The sequence below is a fragment of the Penicillium psychrosexuale genome (assembly GCF_028828465.1).
Source record: "Penicillium psychrosexuale strain IBT 29551 chromosome Unknown utg000006l, whole genome shotgun sequence".
NCBI lineage: Eukaryota > Fungi > Ascomycota > Eurotiomycetes > Eurotiales > Aspergillaceae > Penicillium > Penicillium psychrosexuale.
Window position 1 is genome coordinate 609,372 of NW_026643191.1, and position 16,726 is coordinate 626,097.

The 16,726-nt window shown below is 49.6% G+C and overlaps 5 protein-coding genes across 5 annotated transcripts; 3 read left to right on the plus strand and 2 right to left on the minus strand.

The window, feature by feature from the left end:
- Positions 1 to 790: 790 nt before the first annotated feature.
- N7518_010067 (uncharacterized protein) lies at positions 791 to 2,821 on the minus strand (the record flags this gene model as incomplete). Its single annotated transcript, XM_057190993.1, has 5 exons — positions 791 to 1,617; positions 1,671 to 2,079; positions 2,129 to 2,280; positions 2,328 to 2,428; positions 2,580 to 2,821. The coding sequence occupies 5 exons, from the start codon at positions 2,819 to 2,821 to the stop codon at positions 791 to 793; spliced, it is 1,731 nt and encodes a 576-aa protein (XP_057037129.1).
- Positions 2,822 to 3,736: 915 nt separating this feature from the next.
- N7518_010068 (uncharacterized protein) lies at positions 3,737 to 4,561 on the plus strand (the record flags this gene model as incomplete). The annotated part of the gene is made up of 1 exon (XM_057190994.1): positions 3,737 to 4,561. One exon carries the CDS (start codon positions 3,737 to 3,739, stop codon positions 4,559 to 4,561), a length of 825 nt encoding a protein of 274 aa, XP_057037130.1.
- A 3,363-nt stretch (positions 4,562 to 7,924) lies between these two features.
- Positions 7,925 to 10,173, plus strand: N7518_010069 (ankyrin repeat domain-containing protein; the record flags this gene model as incomplete). The annotated part of the gene is made up of 5 exons (XM_057190995.1): positions 7,925 to 8,192; positions 8,256 to 8,286; positions 8,344 to 9,123; positions 9,176 to 9,244; positions 9,486 to 10,173. 5 exons carry the CDS (start codon positions 7,925 to 7,927, stop codon positions 10,171 to 10,173), a joined length of 1,836 nt encoding a protein of 611 aa, XP_057037131.1.
- A 1,305-nt stretch (positions 10,174 to 11,478) lies between these two features.
- Positions 11,479 to 14,363, plus strand: N7518_010070 (uncharacterized protein; the record flags this gene model as incomplete). Its single annotated transcript, XM_057190996.1, has 8 exons — positions 11,479 to 11,520; positions 11,573 to 11,612; positions 11,672 to 11,697; positions 11,762 to 12,095; positions 12,145 to 12,329; positions 12,381 to 12,573; positions 12,627 to 12,897; positions 12,947 to 14,363. The coding sequence occupies 8 exons, from the start codon at positions 11,479 to 11,481 to the stop codon at positions 14,361 to 14,363; spliced, it is 2,508 nt and encodes an 835-aa protein (XP_057037132.1).
- A 412-nt stretch (positions 14,364 to 14,775) lies between these two features.
- N7518_010071 (phosphoribosylaminoimidazole carboxylase ADE2) lies at positions 14,776 to 16,671 on the minus strand (the record flags this gene model as incomplete). Its single annotated transcript, XM_057190997.1, has 4 exons — positions 14,776 to 14,972; positions 15,049 to 16,006; positions 16,058 to 16,155; positions 16,206 to 16,671. 4 exons carry the CDS (start codon positions 16,669 to 16,671, stop codon positions 14,776 to 14,778), a joined length of 1,719 nt encoding a protein of 572 aa, XP_057037133.1.
- Between the last annotated feature and the right edge of the window lie 55 nt (positions 16,672 to 16,726).

Below are 16,726 nucleotides of genomic sequence, written 5' to 3' on the forward strand. Positions count from 1 at the left end.
TCTTGGCAAGGACGTAGGTCCTAAACAGAAACCTTAATGGAGAGGGAAAACCTGTTGCATTCACTGGTTAAGAGAGAGAGAGAGAGAAAGGAAGTTCAGGTGGGGGAAGCAAGGCCCTATCTTCCTGAGGCAAACAACGGTCTCAACAAATCTTCTCCAAGCACCCGGACAAGCCGAGCAGTTGATGAAAAAGGAGTTCGCGTCGACCGGGGGTAGTGTAAGCCCAGTGACACCGTGCAACGAGGCGTGTGCAAGCACAGAGGCCAAGTCGCGAGGTCCAAATATTAGAATAATCATGACGTTCTGCAATACAGAACATTCAGCGATTAAACTGAATAGAACAGATACTACACTTGATCTAAGCCAGAGGCAAAGAGAGCTGAAGAAGAAAGAAAAGAAGAAGAAGTTCTGGGGGCAGGGCTACCTTCTTATAGTTATCCTAAGGGCGGTCGGCTTCTGCCACTATTCACAAATGAGACAAACAACGACATAGGCTCGCTTAATCAATGGTAACGTGATCATGAGAGTAGGAACGGCGTCTCTTATTTCCGGTTTCTTTGGTGTGAGGCATAATGTTTGTTTCTTCTGATATTAGCAAGAGAAAGGGCTGCAGGTACGTATGTATGTATACTAATCTTCATCCCCGTGGGGCCCCACGTTTTGTTTACAGATCTACAGATAATTTAAGCACTCTCTACCTATTGGTTGGTACGGGGTATATGCTTTATTCTTTTTGAATCCATTTACAATGAACAGTCCCAGGTTCAGTTTGCCAAGCTATCTATTTCCTTCAGTTGTAAGGCCACACTTTCGCATGAAAATCCCGCTGGCTCTCGTTCTCAGCCAATCCAATAAATTCCTGTTTGAAACGCTCATTCGCCTCCATGGCACGTTCATAGTATTCGGGCCGAACCATGCCTCCCAGCGGAATAAGCCCTGCGTCTTGGAGCTGATGAACAATGCCCGAAATTCCCTCCAAGAGATCCATTTCGTCTTCATGTCTGAGTAGCTCCTCTTCTCCGAAATCGACTGGAAGCGACTCTTGCTCGTACTTGAGCTCAGCCCAGCGCGCGACAATTTTGATCAAGAAGTTGCGAAGAGTGAATAGATCTTCCCGGTCCCAGCATCGGGGCACTAAAGAAATAGGGTCTATTTTCAGCTTGTGAAGTGGATCGTCAAGAAGTTGCCTTCTGATAGAATCGTTTGTTTTTGTGACATCATAGTAATGCTCTAGAAGCATTTTTTCCTCTTGTATTTGCTGATCAGGGCATGGCGAGGCTGACAATTCCAGCATCTGCGGATGGCAACACTGTAAAAATGCCGGGGATACAGCCGTCTGCTGCCAGTCTATAATGCTCGTGATACGATAGGTCTCTGGGTCGACGAAAATATTGTCAAGGTGTAGATCTGGATGCGATATCCTGTTTGGTTGCTCAGAAGTGGTGGGGACCAAAAATGGAACAAGTGCCATGTAATCCTTGAGGAGGGCAATGTAATCATCTGGTGTTTCTGGGCACTCCGTAGACCTGTGATAATTCATTCTCGGCCTAGCATGAGAAATAGCCCATTGAATCTCGTTTTTTCCGATGGCTTCAGCATAAGCCGCAATAGATTCCCCTAAAACATTGTTAGCTAAGTGGACTGACTGCCTTTGCGACTTAGAAGCGTACATGGTCCTCGATCCAAGTTCATCCTAGCTTTCTGCTTCTCCCAAAATATCGGACTGGCCGAAGGTCCTATTGCGAAAGATGGCAGTGTGTCGTTTCCATCAGCTGCAGATCCCGAACGATAATTTCGTTTCGTCTCAAGCAACTCATAGTCGCATGGTTTTGATTGAAGATCTGATGTATAGTATATGCACCCGTGCTTCGAGAATGTAATCGATGCGAGTCTTTTCTCAATGTCCAGAATTTGGTCCACTAAATGGAATTTTGTCGATAGGGAAACAGTTCCCCAGAGGTTTCCCAATGGCTGACCGGTAGCTTTTTCCTCGAGAATGTATTCAGCACCGATTTCGTTAGAGGCATTGGACGACCAATCATAAATACGCGGAATAGGAATGCCGAGCTGATCGCGCAACTTATTTATTGATTAGCTCACCCATGGAGAAACAACAGCCTTTACGTACAAAGTGCCGAGTCGCAACCTCCGAAGCCGTTGTGAAGAATGATGGGCCTGCATTAGGGTTAGGTAATCGAGCTATGATTTCACAGCCATTGCTCATGGTCAATAGAAAAGCCTTATTAAACTGTCCCTCGACGCATTTGAGTAACTTTACACCTGTTTCAAAAGTCAGTATTGAAGCGATTGGGTGGGTAGCCACTTACAAGTCGTTCCCGCGTTTCCGACAGGTTTAGCAGAAGCATTCAGAAGAGCCTGCAGGTTAAACTTGCGATAGCGCATTGCTAGCTTTTCGGGTTCTCCACCCCTGAAGAAGTTAGATTAATACGAATCCGCTCACAAGCGTGACATACAACCACCGATATCGTTGATATCGGAATAAATCATCTTCCTCAATAGGTTCCTCTGACAGGAGGGTTAGCCACCGAGTTGAACGTCCTCGGTCAATGAGAAATCACCCGTTCCATCCTCCAGCGCTCTCCAAAGAGATATCGTCCTTGCTTGTGGCATCTGGGTTCTTGTTCTCCTCAAGCAAGGGAGGTGACTTGAGGATAGGAAAACCCTGTATGAAGTGTGGCCTCGTATCAAGGTATTCATCTTTGGATGGTGTGCTGAAGACTAAGGTTGAAGGGGTAATCGTCGTGGTGTCGGTGAGCCACACCCCTGACACTAAACATTGCAGGTATCTTTTGTATGGCATGTCCATACAAAAGGTACAAACTGTAGTCTTGGCTTTTATTTTTTCGTGATACTAGCTATGAAACAAAAGATTTATACAATATAGCACAACTCTGCACTGTGTTTTGCAAAGGAGCCTCAATATCCCCATATGTTCTTTGCTATCAAATTTTCACTGTTTACTGCCAATACTGAGCATCCGTAGACAGAATGAGTTGCGGCTGATACATTCGGCGCTAGTGCAATTCTGAAACATTTATCAATGAGATTGTCTAGGGAATACTACCTGTTATGGAAATTGCATAGAACAAGTATCCCTGAGGTTTAGAGCACTAATTCGCTAAGATATGTTCTAAAAATAGAACCGTATCAGCATAGACTTTGTACCTCTACTCCGTACTCGTATATTAACTCTACGGCGTACTCCGTCCGCATTACCTCCTTAATATGCCCGCATGTAGCAAATATAGTCCCAGGTAGGTATATTACAAATCAAGTATCTCGTCATTAGCTCCGAAATACACAAATGATTATTATTATATTGCTTATCTCGGTCCAATAACCTTTGGTCCGTACCTAGGTAGCTCCAAGATTTAGGGTCCGAGCGGCCTATCAGAACGTCGCCTGGGTCCGCACCATAGGGTTTGCCCGACAAAGCCCCGCTTTTATTCTTTGGATAGGCCAATGGTGGTCGATATATATCGAGTAAAGAAAGGTTTATCTTTGACTTTCTCCGCCACCTCCTGCCGTTTTGCCTCGTATTTCTCTCCGCAGGTCGGTTTTTGCATACATCCCCTTCCTCCACGTTGTCCCCATCTCCCCCTGGAGGCCTCTTTCGCTTCTTGTACATATATGTCCTTCTCCTCCCTGTTTCGACCCTGTGACTTATGTTTTATAATTGTATCGCAATACCGTCGCTGCCAACAGCGATGTCCTCATGTCCCTTGCCGACATTGCCGGCAGGAATTTCACCTCCCCTGATCGCTCCGGTGACCAATTCGCGGTGCGTACTGTAGTCGCGTGCCTCATCGGCATTGCCTGGTACAATGCCTTGGAATTGATCGTTCTGTGTTTCACCACCTTCAAGAGATATGGCGGGTGCTATTTTTGGTGTCTCCTCATTGCCTCCTTCAGTATAATTCCGTTTGGTATGGGATATATCCTCATCATCTTCAATGTATACGACAACATGTTTCCCGTGGCGATGGAGCTAGTTGCGTGGGTTGGGATGGTAACGGGCCAGTCCCTAGTCCTCTGGTCTCGATTGCATCTTGTCTGCCACAGCCGAACCGTGCTCCGCGTCACTCTCGCCATGATCATTGTTGACGCGATCATTCTCCACATCCCCGGGGCCGTCCTTGAGCTCGGTAGCCATTCGAACAAATCCTCTCTCTTCACCGACGGGTTCAACATCTTCGAGCGCATCCAATTGGTCGGATTCTCCATACAAGAAATCATTCTCTCCATTATCTACTCCTGGGAAGCTGTGCGACTACTGAATCTCCGCCCGAGAGGCCATTACCGAGGTACCCTGGTCCAACTCTTGATCGTGAATGTAGTCATGATTATGATGGACGCCGCCGTTATCGGAGTACAATACTCTGGTCTCTTCGATATCCATGTCACCCTCAAGGCAATGGTCTACAGCGTCAAGCTCAAGCTGGAATATGCGATCCTGGGCAAATTGGTGCACATCACCGAGGGGGGGCAGCAGCTCGACCCCGACCGACCTGTCGGATTTCGTGGATCTTTCCTTACATAATCCCCGCACCCCGCGACCGGATAGGGACACGATCAGAGAGAACACAGAGAATGGCTCCAACACTCGGATGCGAGTCCCCTCCAAGGGCTCGTCTACTGATCCGCTACGAAGGAGTCTCTCCGCCCATAGTCCGAGTTCGAGTAACCCGGACTACTCTTGATGATTTCACATGTAATAACGACCTCTTGGATGTTTCTGTACATAAAAAGTTACTTAGTATATAATGACGACATAGACCATACTCTCACCAGTCGAGTGTTAAATCTCTCACCTATAATAGGAAAGTAATAACGGCGTTGTCAGACATCGCCACGAGCTTGATATCAAATCGAGCACGGTACCTCGTATTCCGTATATCAATCCGCAATCCCCAAACCCACTGAACCCACCTATCGACCCACCCATACCCAAATCCACAATATGTACGAACCATGACCACTCCTGACCCAATCCCTCTGAACCCCAACTCACCTCATCCTACGAGTCCCCCACCACCAAGCGTAAGCACAAGACCTGCAGAAAGACCGAACCTTCGCAGAACTCCTCAGACAACGGAACAATCCTTCTCTCCTCGAACTCTGTGCGCGTAACGACTGGTGTATCTGACGTCCGAGAAGGCGTCGGGGAGGTTATTCCTGTTGGGGATATAGGGGATTTGACCCTGGCTTTGCCTTTTCGAAGGGGTTTGAGAGGGGGCAGAGTGTGGTAGAAGCTATTGGGCCGCGAATTGAGGGGGGGGTAAAGGTGCGCTGTGAATGTTCGAGCAAGCTGGGGCTCGTAATAATGTATGACGTGTTGGTGATGCTGGATAGTAACGTGATGATAATCATAAGTACTGATTATTCTTCTATTCGTTCCATGACTGCGGGTGCTACGCCCTTTTACGATCATCCAATAGTAAGAATACCTCATCGCCGATAGTTATATGCTCCTCGGTAGTACTCTTCTGGTGGATGTCTAGCGAATGGAGATATTCCTTTCAAACCAGCAACGAGCCGCCTCCAGTCCTAGAAAAGTTGAATGTTTGGACGTGCTTCGCTCCTTATAATGCTTCGTTCCTTATAATGCTTCCTACCGAAGTCACCTCGGAGGTCCAAAGAGTAGGAAATCCATTTCCTCTTCAAGAGGTAAAAGAGTCTTTTCCTTGAAGGCGTTGCAGTACTGATCATCATCGAAACTTGCATCGGGGTCGAGGTATCCTTGTAGGCAGGTCAAAATAGCCTGGGAGAAGGCAGATGATAATCTCCCATGAGAATTTTTTTCCTTGAGCCATCCCTCCGCTAGATGGAGACCCGATTGATCACCCGGTAAGATATTAGTGATTTGATCATATCCGAGTCTTTGCTCAACTGGCCTTCCGGAAGTAATTTCAAGCAGCATAATCGCCGAGGCAAGCAAGTTCGAACAAGTTCTGTTGATAGGTATAGGATCAGATCCAGTTCCTGATTTTTGGATCAGCTGCGATGATTTCGAAGTTGAGTCCTGAAGCAACGCACCTCGATTAAATTCTTTCACTAAGGAAGGATATCTTAAGTCGACAGACAATGGCATGTTACTGTTGGCTCTTGCGAACACAATGTCCCTCTTACTCCATTTGGTTTCAAGCCATGGAGTATGGTTTAGTTGAAAAATCGACGCTATCAAGGTGATGGCGAGTCCATACACTTCTGCTATGGGCAGTTGGGCCTCGAATTGCGGAAGGAGGGCCTCGAGAGATGAAGACTGCTGAACGTATTCAGCAGCGGTCTTTTCCAAGGAAGGGCGTGATGCAAGACAGCCCTTATCATTAAGGCAGAATACCACGAATGGATGCGGGGGTTGTCTAATGACTTTGCATAAGCTCGTGACATGCTGCAAATTTGCAGGGTCGTGGTCGTCCTCTGGAACTGATATCGTCACGCGAACAGTTCCTGTTCTCGTGCTACTTTAGCGTCATCACTAGAGCTCAAAAAGACAGCAAAAGAGAACCCAAAAGTGCCTACCTCGACGAGAGTTCGTCAATCCTTATTTCAGAATTCAACCACTGAGAAGACGCGTTGCAGTCCCCACGAAGACTCAATCCGAAACAAGTCGCCTGCGCCACCAAGTTCAAGCTCGCTGCTTGCAGAGGCCTCTTCGTTTTCTTTGGTCTTACCAGCCGTTGCTCGAGGAGCAGACATGCGACATGGACAGGGTTATCGTCACACCAGTTTCGAGATATTCCTTGATGTACTTTGGTCGCGTTCTCTTGAATGGTACCCAATGATGCAGAAAATTTCAACTTCAGACGACTCTGCGGTGTTTCATCCTGCAGCTTGTCGGCTCTAGTTGCCCAAGCATCAATTCGCTTTGTACAAGTCTCCAAGCGATCTACCGCGTCCTTCACGCGATTTTTCTTCATGGTAAACTTGATCCTCCTTCCGAATTCGAAATCTTTGTCAAGGAACGAAGTATTCGCGATCCGCGGATTGGAAACGACAATCGGTAGGAGGTTTTTGCTTGTGAAACCCTACCAAAGTCAGTGTTGAGTCTACCTTCCAAGAGAGTGCTCGAACCTGCTGCGATCCATCCAGGGATATCGAGGCAGGCCGCTATCTCGACCAGGATTTCTGACACTTCTTCTATGGTGAGAATGAGTGGGTCGTATACTGACCCTAGCCTATCGCGTAGACTGTCAGCGATGTCTCCTTTTCTCCACAATTCGTTTGGAGGATCCTCCATCATCGTGGTTTGGTCTGCGATGTCGGCTGTCTTCAGTAGGACACGAACGGCTTGGTCGTAAGATATGTTTATTGTATAAAGCTCCCTAATTAACCTTCGCACATGCCGTCTCCAACGAAAAAAAAATCTTTTGTGGGAGCTGCCAATTTCTCGTAGTTCTCGAGGGCAGATATAGGCAGAGGAATGACTCCTAGGACGAGTCCAGCTACTTCCACTCCTGTCACCATCTTGGATTGGGAGGCGGTTGGCGAGATAAATCAACATGAAAGAAACAAGGCTCTTCTCTCTTCCCTCGATCGAGCTAAGAAGTTATTCCCCCAAGGGAAACGTGTTAACGTGGAGTCTCCCTAGTTCCAACACCCGTGACCCGATCTCAGCCGCACGTCCTTTTGTCGTGGCATCGACCCCGCCAACACGCAGATCTTGGCGTTCGTTCAAACGAATGGTCTTTTTACATTCCGTCTCATCCTTCCGTTATAAGCGATTTGATTGTGATCAGGCATTGGAGAGAACCTCGGCGAGCCGCGTGGATACACCTTTGGTTCCATTAGGCCCGAGTCCACTCTAACAAGTTTGCAACTCATCAACTACGAAAGATAGAGATGAATCTCACGAGGTGTACGAAACAAGATTTCCTATACCTCTGAGATTAAAACCCTAGCCATGGATGACATCGGCGCCCTTTCTACCTCTTGCGCAAGTTGCTTCGATACTCTGACACGATCGCTGCGCATATCTTCGGATGAGTTCAAGAAACAGATGATGCCAATAGCAATTGAAAATGAATATGCCCGCTTCAAGATTTGGGCTGGCAATCTGGGCGCTTTACAGAGAGGCCCACATTCTCTTGACGCTAGATTACGAGACTCGGTGGTGCTACGAGCGGCTGTCCTCAAATTCATGGGAGAGTTGCAAGACTCTTTGAGAAAGAGTACGTTGTGCCACACCTCCTATCATCTCTAGCTGGAACCTCTTATTGACTGTTATTGCCTAGGTACCGAGATCACCACAGGTCTTCGCCTACCGTACGAATAGGGTGGCGATGCCACACATGGTCCCGACGAAGATGTTGAGGACAACAGTGACACCAGTGACACCAGCAGTGACTTGGAGTCTGGAGAACTAGCTGAGAGACTCGATGAAATCAAGGATATCATGGAGCACCTGTATAGGCTCTCGTTCAAGATACGCAACACGAGATATCGTTCTCTCACCAAGAAAGCTCTTCTGATGAAAGAAGAGGATCCACAAACCGGGAAAGACCTGTTCTCGGCGTATGCCATCTTCGATCGTCGGCATGTACAGGAGTCACTCAATCGCTTGCGCCAGCGTCCGTCATCAAAGGAATTCGCTGCTGAACCTGCACGAGACCCAAGTGACGGGTGTTTCGATGTGTTAGATGCTGGGGATCGCCTGTTAAATAGCGACGACTTTCTGCAAGATCGCTTAGCAAAAGGAATCACCAACCGGAGAAAGTATTTTGCATATTGGCGGAGACATGCTCTCAAGCTCTCACACGTTACGGATGAGCTAGCCCCCCAACAAAATTTCACAACTCTCGTGAAGCCTGCGAAGCCTGTTTCCGGGTCTCCAACCACACCCGCAATCTCAGGGTATTTCCTACCGACTCCAGGGCCAAAACCCCTGCTTTCAGGAACCGATTTCTCTATGTATAACCGTGAATTGGACGACCAGATGGATGCAGAGACCGTGATTTCTTACGCGACTACAGCCTATGACGTTGAAGGAAATTCCCCAGAATTACCTCCACCTCCTCCCGATGCGGCCACGAAGCTAGAGTTTGTTTGTCAGTATTGCTGGGTGGCTTGTCCGTCGAGACAAGGAAAAGGGAAGTCATGGCAGTAAGTGTCTAAGATCATTGACAGGATGGAGCATCGTTCTAATGAATATTAGAGAACATATCCGACAAGATCTCCAGCCGTACGTATGTACCTACGAGGAATGCTCAGACGCCGACCGCATGTACGCCAGTCGGCATGCGTGGCTTGAACATGAACGGCTAGTCCACCGTCGCATATGGAGATGCTTCGAACACAGGTCCTTCAGCTCCAAATCAAAAAATGGCTTGCTGCAACACTTTTTGGACTGCCACAAAGGTCTAGATGAGCAGCAGATTGAAAATATCCTGGATATAGCCGAGACGACGGTAGCCGATGACAGACAAACATGCCCATTCTGCTACTCGATTGGACCTTTTGATAAGGGGTTTCACAATCACGTGGCTCCACCAGGAACAATTCGCAACATTTGCAGTTCCACGAAACTTTGACAGCAATAAAGAGGCGGACTCTAAAAAATTCGAAGGCATTAGATCAGCTGGATCTTTGCGTTCCGTTGCTCTAGATTTCCCGGACGGTGATAGCAGCCTTGACAGCGACGACAGCGACGTATCAGTGAACCAAGTCGGCAACTCCCTGCTTGACTCTGCGAAAATCGGAGACCGCGCGGCTGTTAGGCTGCTACTCGAGAAGGGCGCCGATCCCAACTTAGCGGATTATAGTGGCCAGACGCCGCTATCGTGGGCAGCTGAGAACGGTCACGAGGTGGTCGTAAAGCTGCTACTTGAGAAGGGTGCCGATCATGCCTTGGCGGATGATAATGGCCAGACGCCGCTATCGTGGGCGACTATAAATAGCCACGAGGCAGTTATAATACTACTACTCGAGAAGGGCGCCGATCCTGACTCGAAGGATACTATTCATGGCCAGACACCGCTATTGTGGGCGGCCGAGAACGGCCACGAGGCAGTTGTAAAGCTGCTACTTGACAATGGCGCCGATCCCGAGTCGATAGCGTGGGCGCCTAGGTCTTCAGAATCAGATTCAGAATTAGACGATTCGGATCAAGGGTCTGTCATTCCCGACAGCCTCGCTTCAGAGGATTTCACCTAAACCTCCCGTGATTTCTGGAAATAAACCATGTGCTGAACAATGGGAGGGTCACTTCACAGCTGGAACTAGGCAGTCTGTGAGGCGCCTGGTCGATCTGAAGAAGAGAAAGAATGCATTCAATAACTAAGATGAGGAGAAGGAAAGACGAAGCAAGTGCAAAGTAGAAGTAGCCAGTTGATATAGCTGACAAACGTTGCAAGCCTCGAACATAGTTAACTAGTTAGCACGCGGCTACTGACCAATAATGCAATATAGGATCTAAGATGTACGGAAATGTGCCATTTCTGTTGATACCATGTCAACAGTGAATCAAATAGACTCGATCAGACTCAAGATAAAGACAACAAGGTGGATCCGGAATGGAAACGCTATTCTCAATCCGGTAAGGAGTGGGTGCACAGCCCCATAGAAGCCACACCCCCTTTATTTGGATGTGGCTGCAAGTTTGACCTTCTAGAATCGTAACTACATTAAGCGCAAAACAGCAGGAATCCAATTGAGTTTCTTCCCCTATGTCGTATTGAAGATCCGAAGTGTTGACGTCAAGTTGAGCAGAGTCTGATATCGCGGACCATGGATGATGATGGAACGCGTGTGCCAAGACTTCGATCCCATCAACCTTGGAAGTTGTAGATCTTAGGGTTTATGGGGATGTATGGGCTTTTAGGTGGGAATCTATACCCCTAGCTCTCGGAAGAACACTAACCTTATGCAGCTAAGGAAGTGGATGACGTGAATCTGGAGCTGGGTACGTACGGGGTACCCCATCCAGGTGGAGGTTAATCTGACCTTACACCTTACATATGACACAACCCATAGAGCACCCACCCAGCAAATCAAATATAGCTGCAACGTTCTAGGCTGAAAGGGACAAAAGAAAATCCCAACGAGACTGGGAGGGAGCAGATGTCCGTGTTAGTTGTGGCCAAGCTGTGCCACGACAGAATGACGTCAGGTGTCGATCACCGCCGTAGCAGTCCCTACGGAGGCTCTTTTTATCGCATTGGGCTCCTTGTGGCAGGGCCTGGTTCTGGTGTCCAGCTCATCATAATGGCGCTATTGTCCCTTGTCTTTTATATTCCGTCATCCCTTCCCTCCTACTCTGACTTTTCTTTCCCTTACCACATTTTCCTTCATTCCAGTGATACCCCTTGTTTTGTGCCTACATAGGTTCAATAAATATAATTAATTGTGAGTGAGTGACCCTCGTTTGTCCTGTATGCAAACGGCATCTCTGACCCTGTCTTTTAGTTCATACATAATACCTCATCCCCTTATCATTGGTCTGATATACATACTTCCATCATGTCTGTGAACGTTCCCACAAATCCTAAACAGAAGGAGAAGGTATGTATGACAATGCGACCCCATTGAAACCACACTGACAGGGAATCTCCAGGATATCAACCAGAAGCTTCAATTCTTTGGTATCTACCATGGTAAGTCCAGCTTCACATCCTCCAATTGACCATTCCTGTACTAACTGTGTCTGCTATAGCCTTCAAGAATAGCAAGCTCCCCTCGGTCCGTCTCAATCTCCCACCGCCACTGGCCTTGCCACAAATGCTAACTAGGTCTCCTCCCACAGAACAAGCAATGCGACATCGCTTTGAACAGTGTCTTGAACTCCAAGGCCCTTAAATCTCCACCAAAGGAGCTCTCACGCGATGGAAAGGTCCTTGTGGCAGATCTGCGCAATGTCATCGACGCAGCTAAGAATATGCTCTTGGTCAAGAACGAGGGCAACCTCCTGCAAGACTTTGTCTGGCAAGCCCAGAGGATGTCCACTGGCAATGCGGATGCCAATCGCCCTGGGCTCCCCATCGACAAGGAAGCCGGTCAGCAAGATGCTAGCAAGGCCATTGATGGCCTCAAGACCCTAGGCACGCTCATGATCACCAACGGAGAGTTTAGAAAACTACGTAAGTAAGCTTCCGTTCGCGAATCACGGACATTCCTAACAACGCGCAGTGAGCGACGCCATGACGCTTGGCAAAGACATTGCGGCCGATGCTTCTCAAAAGGCCGCCAACCAGGTTCGCCCTTCGCAGGATGAGCTTTCGCAGATCGACCAACCTGCAGAGGCCAACGTGTGGCACGAGAAACCCAATGTCTCCAAGGATGACCTGAAGTCCAAATTTAAGAAGAACAAGGCTGTATGTATTCCTAGTGCGCTATAATTCGGCACATACTGACACTTAGCTCAGGATAAGGGAAGCGCTGCTTCCGCTTCCGCTGGGGTTGCCGAGGAAGAGACTGGCGTGTCACCGCAGAGCAAGAAGAGGGAATTATCTGACAGGACCAAGGCCTACTTGTCTGAGAAAGTTCCCAAAGAGCGTCGCGAGCAGACCATCTGGCGCCTGAAGAAGATGATCATTGAAATCCAGGGTCATGAAGACTGTAAGTCACCCACAATCTCTATCGATGGCAAAGATTACTAACAAATTATGCAGACCAGCAAGCCGTTGAGACCCTATTGAACATGGCTGAGCAATACGCCGGACACACCAAAGACCTTTCCAAGGAGGGCAGCAGCTCTGCCCGTGACGTCCTGAAGAGCGACGATGTTCAGGCTGTTCAGTACAATTTGCGCACTCTTATCGAACGCTTTGCCAACCACACCTCTCTAGACGGCTTCTTCGAATCGCTCAACGCCATTTACCGTGAGGCTGAGAAGGACCCCGAACTCCGAAACTGGTTCAAGAACGTCAGCAACTTGATTCGGTAGGTGAATTGGAACACTTCCCCTAGAATAAAAGCTGACCGTAAATAGCAAATCTCTGCGCGAACAGGGCTTCATCATGGAAGAGGAATGCAACCGCCAGTGGAACGATCTTTACGACAAGGGCCGTTACCTCCTGCGCGAGCGTTACCGCGGTTACTCCGACCGCATTGTCGACGAGATCAAGTTCTTGGGTGACCAATTTGAGCAGGACGTACAAAACCAGGCCCTTGCCGAGTCGTTCCAGAAGCTATTCAAGGATCTGGGCCACGATTCCAGTGGCAGGCCTTCCTTTAAGCCGGATCTTCTTCGTGATCTCCGTGATGTCATCATTCCGCAATTTTTCGAGAACGTCCGCTATGTTCCAATCCCCCGTATTGAAGTGGCGGACCCCATGGTTGATGTTGTAATCGAGAACCTGTGCCTCGAGGGCGACAACTTGATGCCCAACGTTATGGAGTTCGGTAGCGACAACTACTTCCGCTGGGGCCGCAAGAAGATCTCCAACAAGAGTGATAATAAGATCATGATTTCCATGTCTGGTATCCAGATGGATCTGCGCGATGTTGGATACTACATCAAGAAGAAGGAGGGCTTCCCCACCATCACCGATCGCGGAATTATGGACATCTTCCTCGGCGGCGACGGTCTCAGCGTGAAACTCGCTGCCTCTACCGCCCAGCCGAGCGACAAGGAGCACTTCTTCAAGCTTGACAGGGTGGATGTGACCATCAGGAACATGGATATCAAGCTGAAAAAGTCCAGCCACAAACTGCTCTTTTACACCTTCAAGCCCATGCTGTTCCGCGTAGTCAGGCCTGCTCTGCAGAAGGTCGTCGAGGCCCAGATCCAAGAAGCCTTCAGAAAGGGCGACCTCTTTGCCAAGGACGTCCACACCGAGGCGACGCGTGCCCAGGAAGCCGCCCGTGAAGACCCCGAGAACGCGCCGTCCATCTTCTCCCGCTACGCCGATGCCATCCGAGCTCGCATGCAAGCCAAGGCCCAACAGGCCAAGAGCGCCGCCCAGCGTGATACCCACGTCCAAACCGTCATGACCCTCCACGATTCCCTGTTCCCTGGAATCGAGCTGCCCGGCGCTGTATCCACCAAGGCCACCGAGTACGCCGACCTGGCTGCCAAGGGCGCGCGCTGGGAGTCCCCCATCTTCAGCATCGGCAGCGCAGCCGAGTCCAGAGGCATCCCGTCCGGCGAGCCCATCACCAGGAAGACTGCCCGCCCTGCTAGCAGCAGCGGTACAAATGCCGCCGCTACTTCGAACGCTGGCAACGCCACTAACCGCAACAGGGTCTCCGGATCCCAGCCCCGTGGCGGCTTCTCCGATGAGGTTGATAAGGCTTTCGTCAATGGCAAGCCTCACACCTTGGGTGATTCCTTCAAGCATGGCACTGATGGTGTCACTAATACTACCGTTACTAACGGAGCTAACAATTTTGCAACCGCTGTCTAAACTGTGTGGCCGAAGTCGGTATGAATTTGCGTATCGTTATTGTCTTTGTTTCTTGACCTTTTTTTTTCCCTGCTATGATTTCCCCTTGTGCACTACGAATGTTTTATTATTTGTACTAGTATTGAGTTAACGGTAGCCTAATACATGATGCCATCGTTGTCTGCGTTCTCCAGAGTAATCTCGAGCTTTGACCAAAGCTAACTCAGTAGAAACCAAAGTACCCAGAGCCGTGGAAGGTAGAATAAGCTTAAAAGTCATTCATTGTCGTCTATAAAGAAGTAAACTGAACTCCACTATACAAGAAGCCCAGGGAAGGTAAGAAAATCCCACACATTTCTCTTTTCTTTCGGCGTCCACTTTCGTATAAAAACCTCATATCAAATCACAAATCAAATATCTACGTGCTTACCGTCTACATCTGATCAAAGTACTTCTGCCACCCCAACTCGCGCAACTTGGTACCCTTCAACTCCATGTTCTCGGCACGGGCAGCCTCGGCATACGCCTCGACCTTGCGCTGAATAGCCGGGTCGAAAGAGCCAAGCACACGTACAGCGAGGAGAGCAGCGTTGATGCTGTTGTTGATGCCGACAGTGGCGACGGGGACGCCTATCACGGAATGTTAGATATAGATCGGGTCAAAGTAACTGAGTGTAAAAGGAGAGTAAAGTGGGAAATAACGTACCTCGAGGCATCTGCACAATGCTGTACAGACTATCGACGCCGTCGAGTGAGCTCCCCTTAACCGGCACGCCGATGACAGGGAGGGCAGTGTGAGCGGCTGCCATACCGGGAAGGTGGGCAGCACCACCGGCGGCTGCGATGATCACCTTGATGCCGCGCGAGGCAGCCTGGCCCGCATACTCGGCCATGTAATCTGGCGTGCGGTGAGCAGAGGTAATTTCAACCTCAGGCTCGATGCCGAAGTAATCACGAAGCAGCTTGAGGCCTGGGACGAGGGTCTTCAGGTCGCTGTCGGAGCCCATGATGACGGCGACGGAGGGGACGGGCTTGGAGGGACCGGACGGGGCAGCCTTGGTTTTGATATCGGAGCGCTGGGCGCGCATGGTATCGACGACGTCGATGAGGGGCTGGATCAAGTTCTCGGCTTCGTGCATAGTCGCGGCAGTGACGGTGACGTGGCCCATTTTGCGGCCAGGCCTTGCGGCGCCCTTGCTGTAGAGGTGGATGCTGGCGTTGGGGATGGAGAGGGCCGCTTCAGTGGCCTTGAGGTGGGAGTCGGGAGTTGCGCCGCCGATGATGTTGAGCATGATGGAGGGCTGGCGAAGCTCAAGACTCTTTGGCGGGATGGGCAGGTCGAGGATCGCGCGGATGTGGCTGTCGAATTGGGACAGCGCGCAGCCTTCGATTGTCCAGTGGCCGGAGTTGTGGATTCGGCTTGCAAGCTCGCAGAGCATGAGGCTGTTGTCTTCTAGGAGGAACATCTCCACACCGAAGGCGCCTTTGCCTTCGAAGGCGGAGACGGCTTTGCGGGCGAGAGCTTGCGCTTGCTGGTTGATGGCTTCGGGGACGTTGCGGGCTGGCGCATACACCAGCTTGCATATTGAGTCCTCTTGGACGGTCTCGACGGTGGGGTAAGAGAGGACGTCGTCCTTGGTTTTGATAACCATGACAGCGAGTTCCTGTACAAGTTATTAGAGACATGTATGGTGTGGTGTTCGGCTGCTACTAACCATCTTGAAGTAAGCCCATTTTTCTGAGTAGAGCGGGCGGTCCTTGAGAGCCTCTAGGGCCTCGGGAATATCTTCTTTGGAGTTGACACGGAAGTTTCCTTGATACTGTCAACAAAATGTATACCCTTCGGCATCACATATGACTCACCACGTCCGTCATATGCCATAGTCTTCGACTTCAACATCATCGGGTAGCCCAACTGCTCTCCAATCTGAGCCAATTCCTCGGGTGTGTTGTTCACCAGCTCCCGGTGGTCAGCCATAGGGATGCCATATTTGCGGAGGTGCTCCTTCTGGTTGAACTTGTTCTGAATCGTCCGGATAGCCTGCCAGCTGGGTTCCACCCGCACCTTCGATGCAACCTCCTCGAGAGCGTAGGTGTCGACGTGCTCAATCTCAGCAGTGATGACATCGCAAGTCTCAGCCAGTTTGCGCACGGCATCAGGCTCCTTGAAGGAACCGGTCACATGGCCGTCGTGCGAACTGATCTGCTTGGCAGGCGAGTCATCGACGTCCAGGATATTGACCTGAATGTTCAATCGGTTGGCCGACTCAACGAGCATGCGGCCCAGTTGGCCACCGCCAAGGATTCCGACCTTAGGCGAGTTCCACATGATGTCGGATCGAAGGAATAAATGAGTCAATTGATCGAGATATGTTAAGAGATCG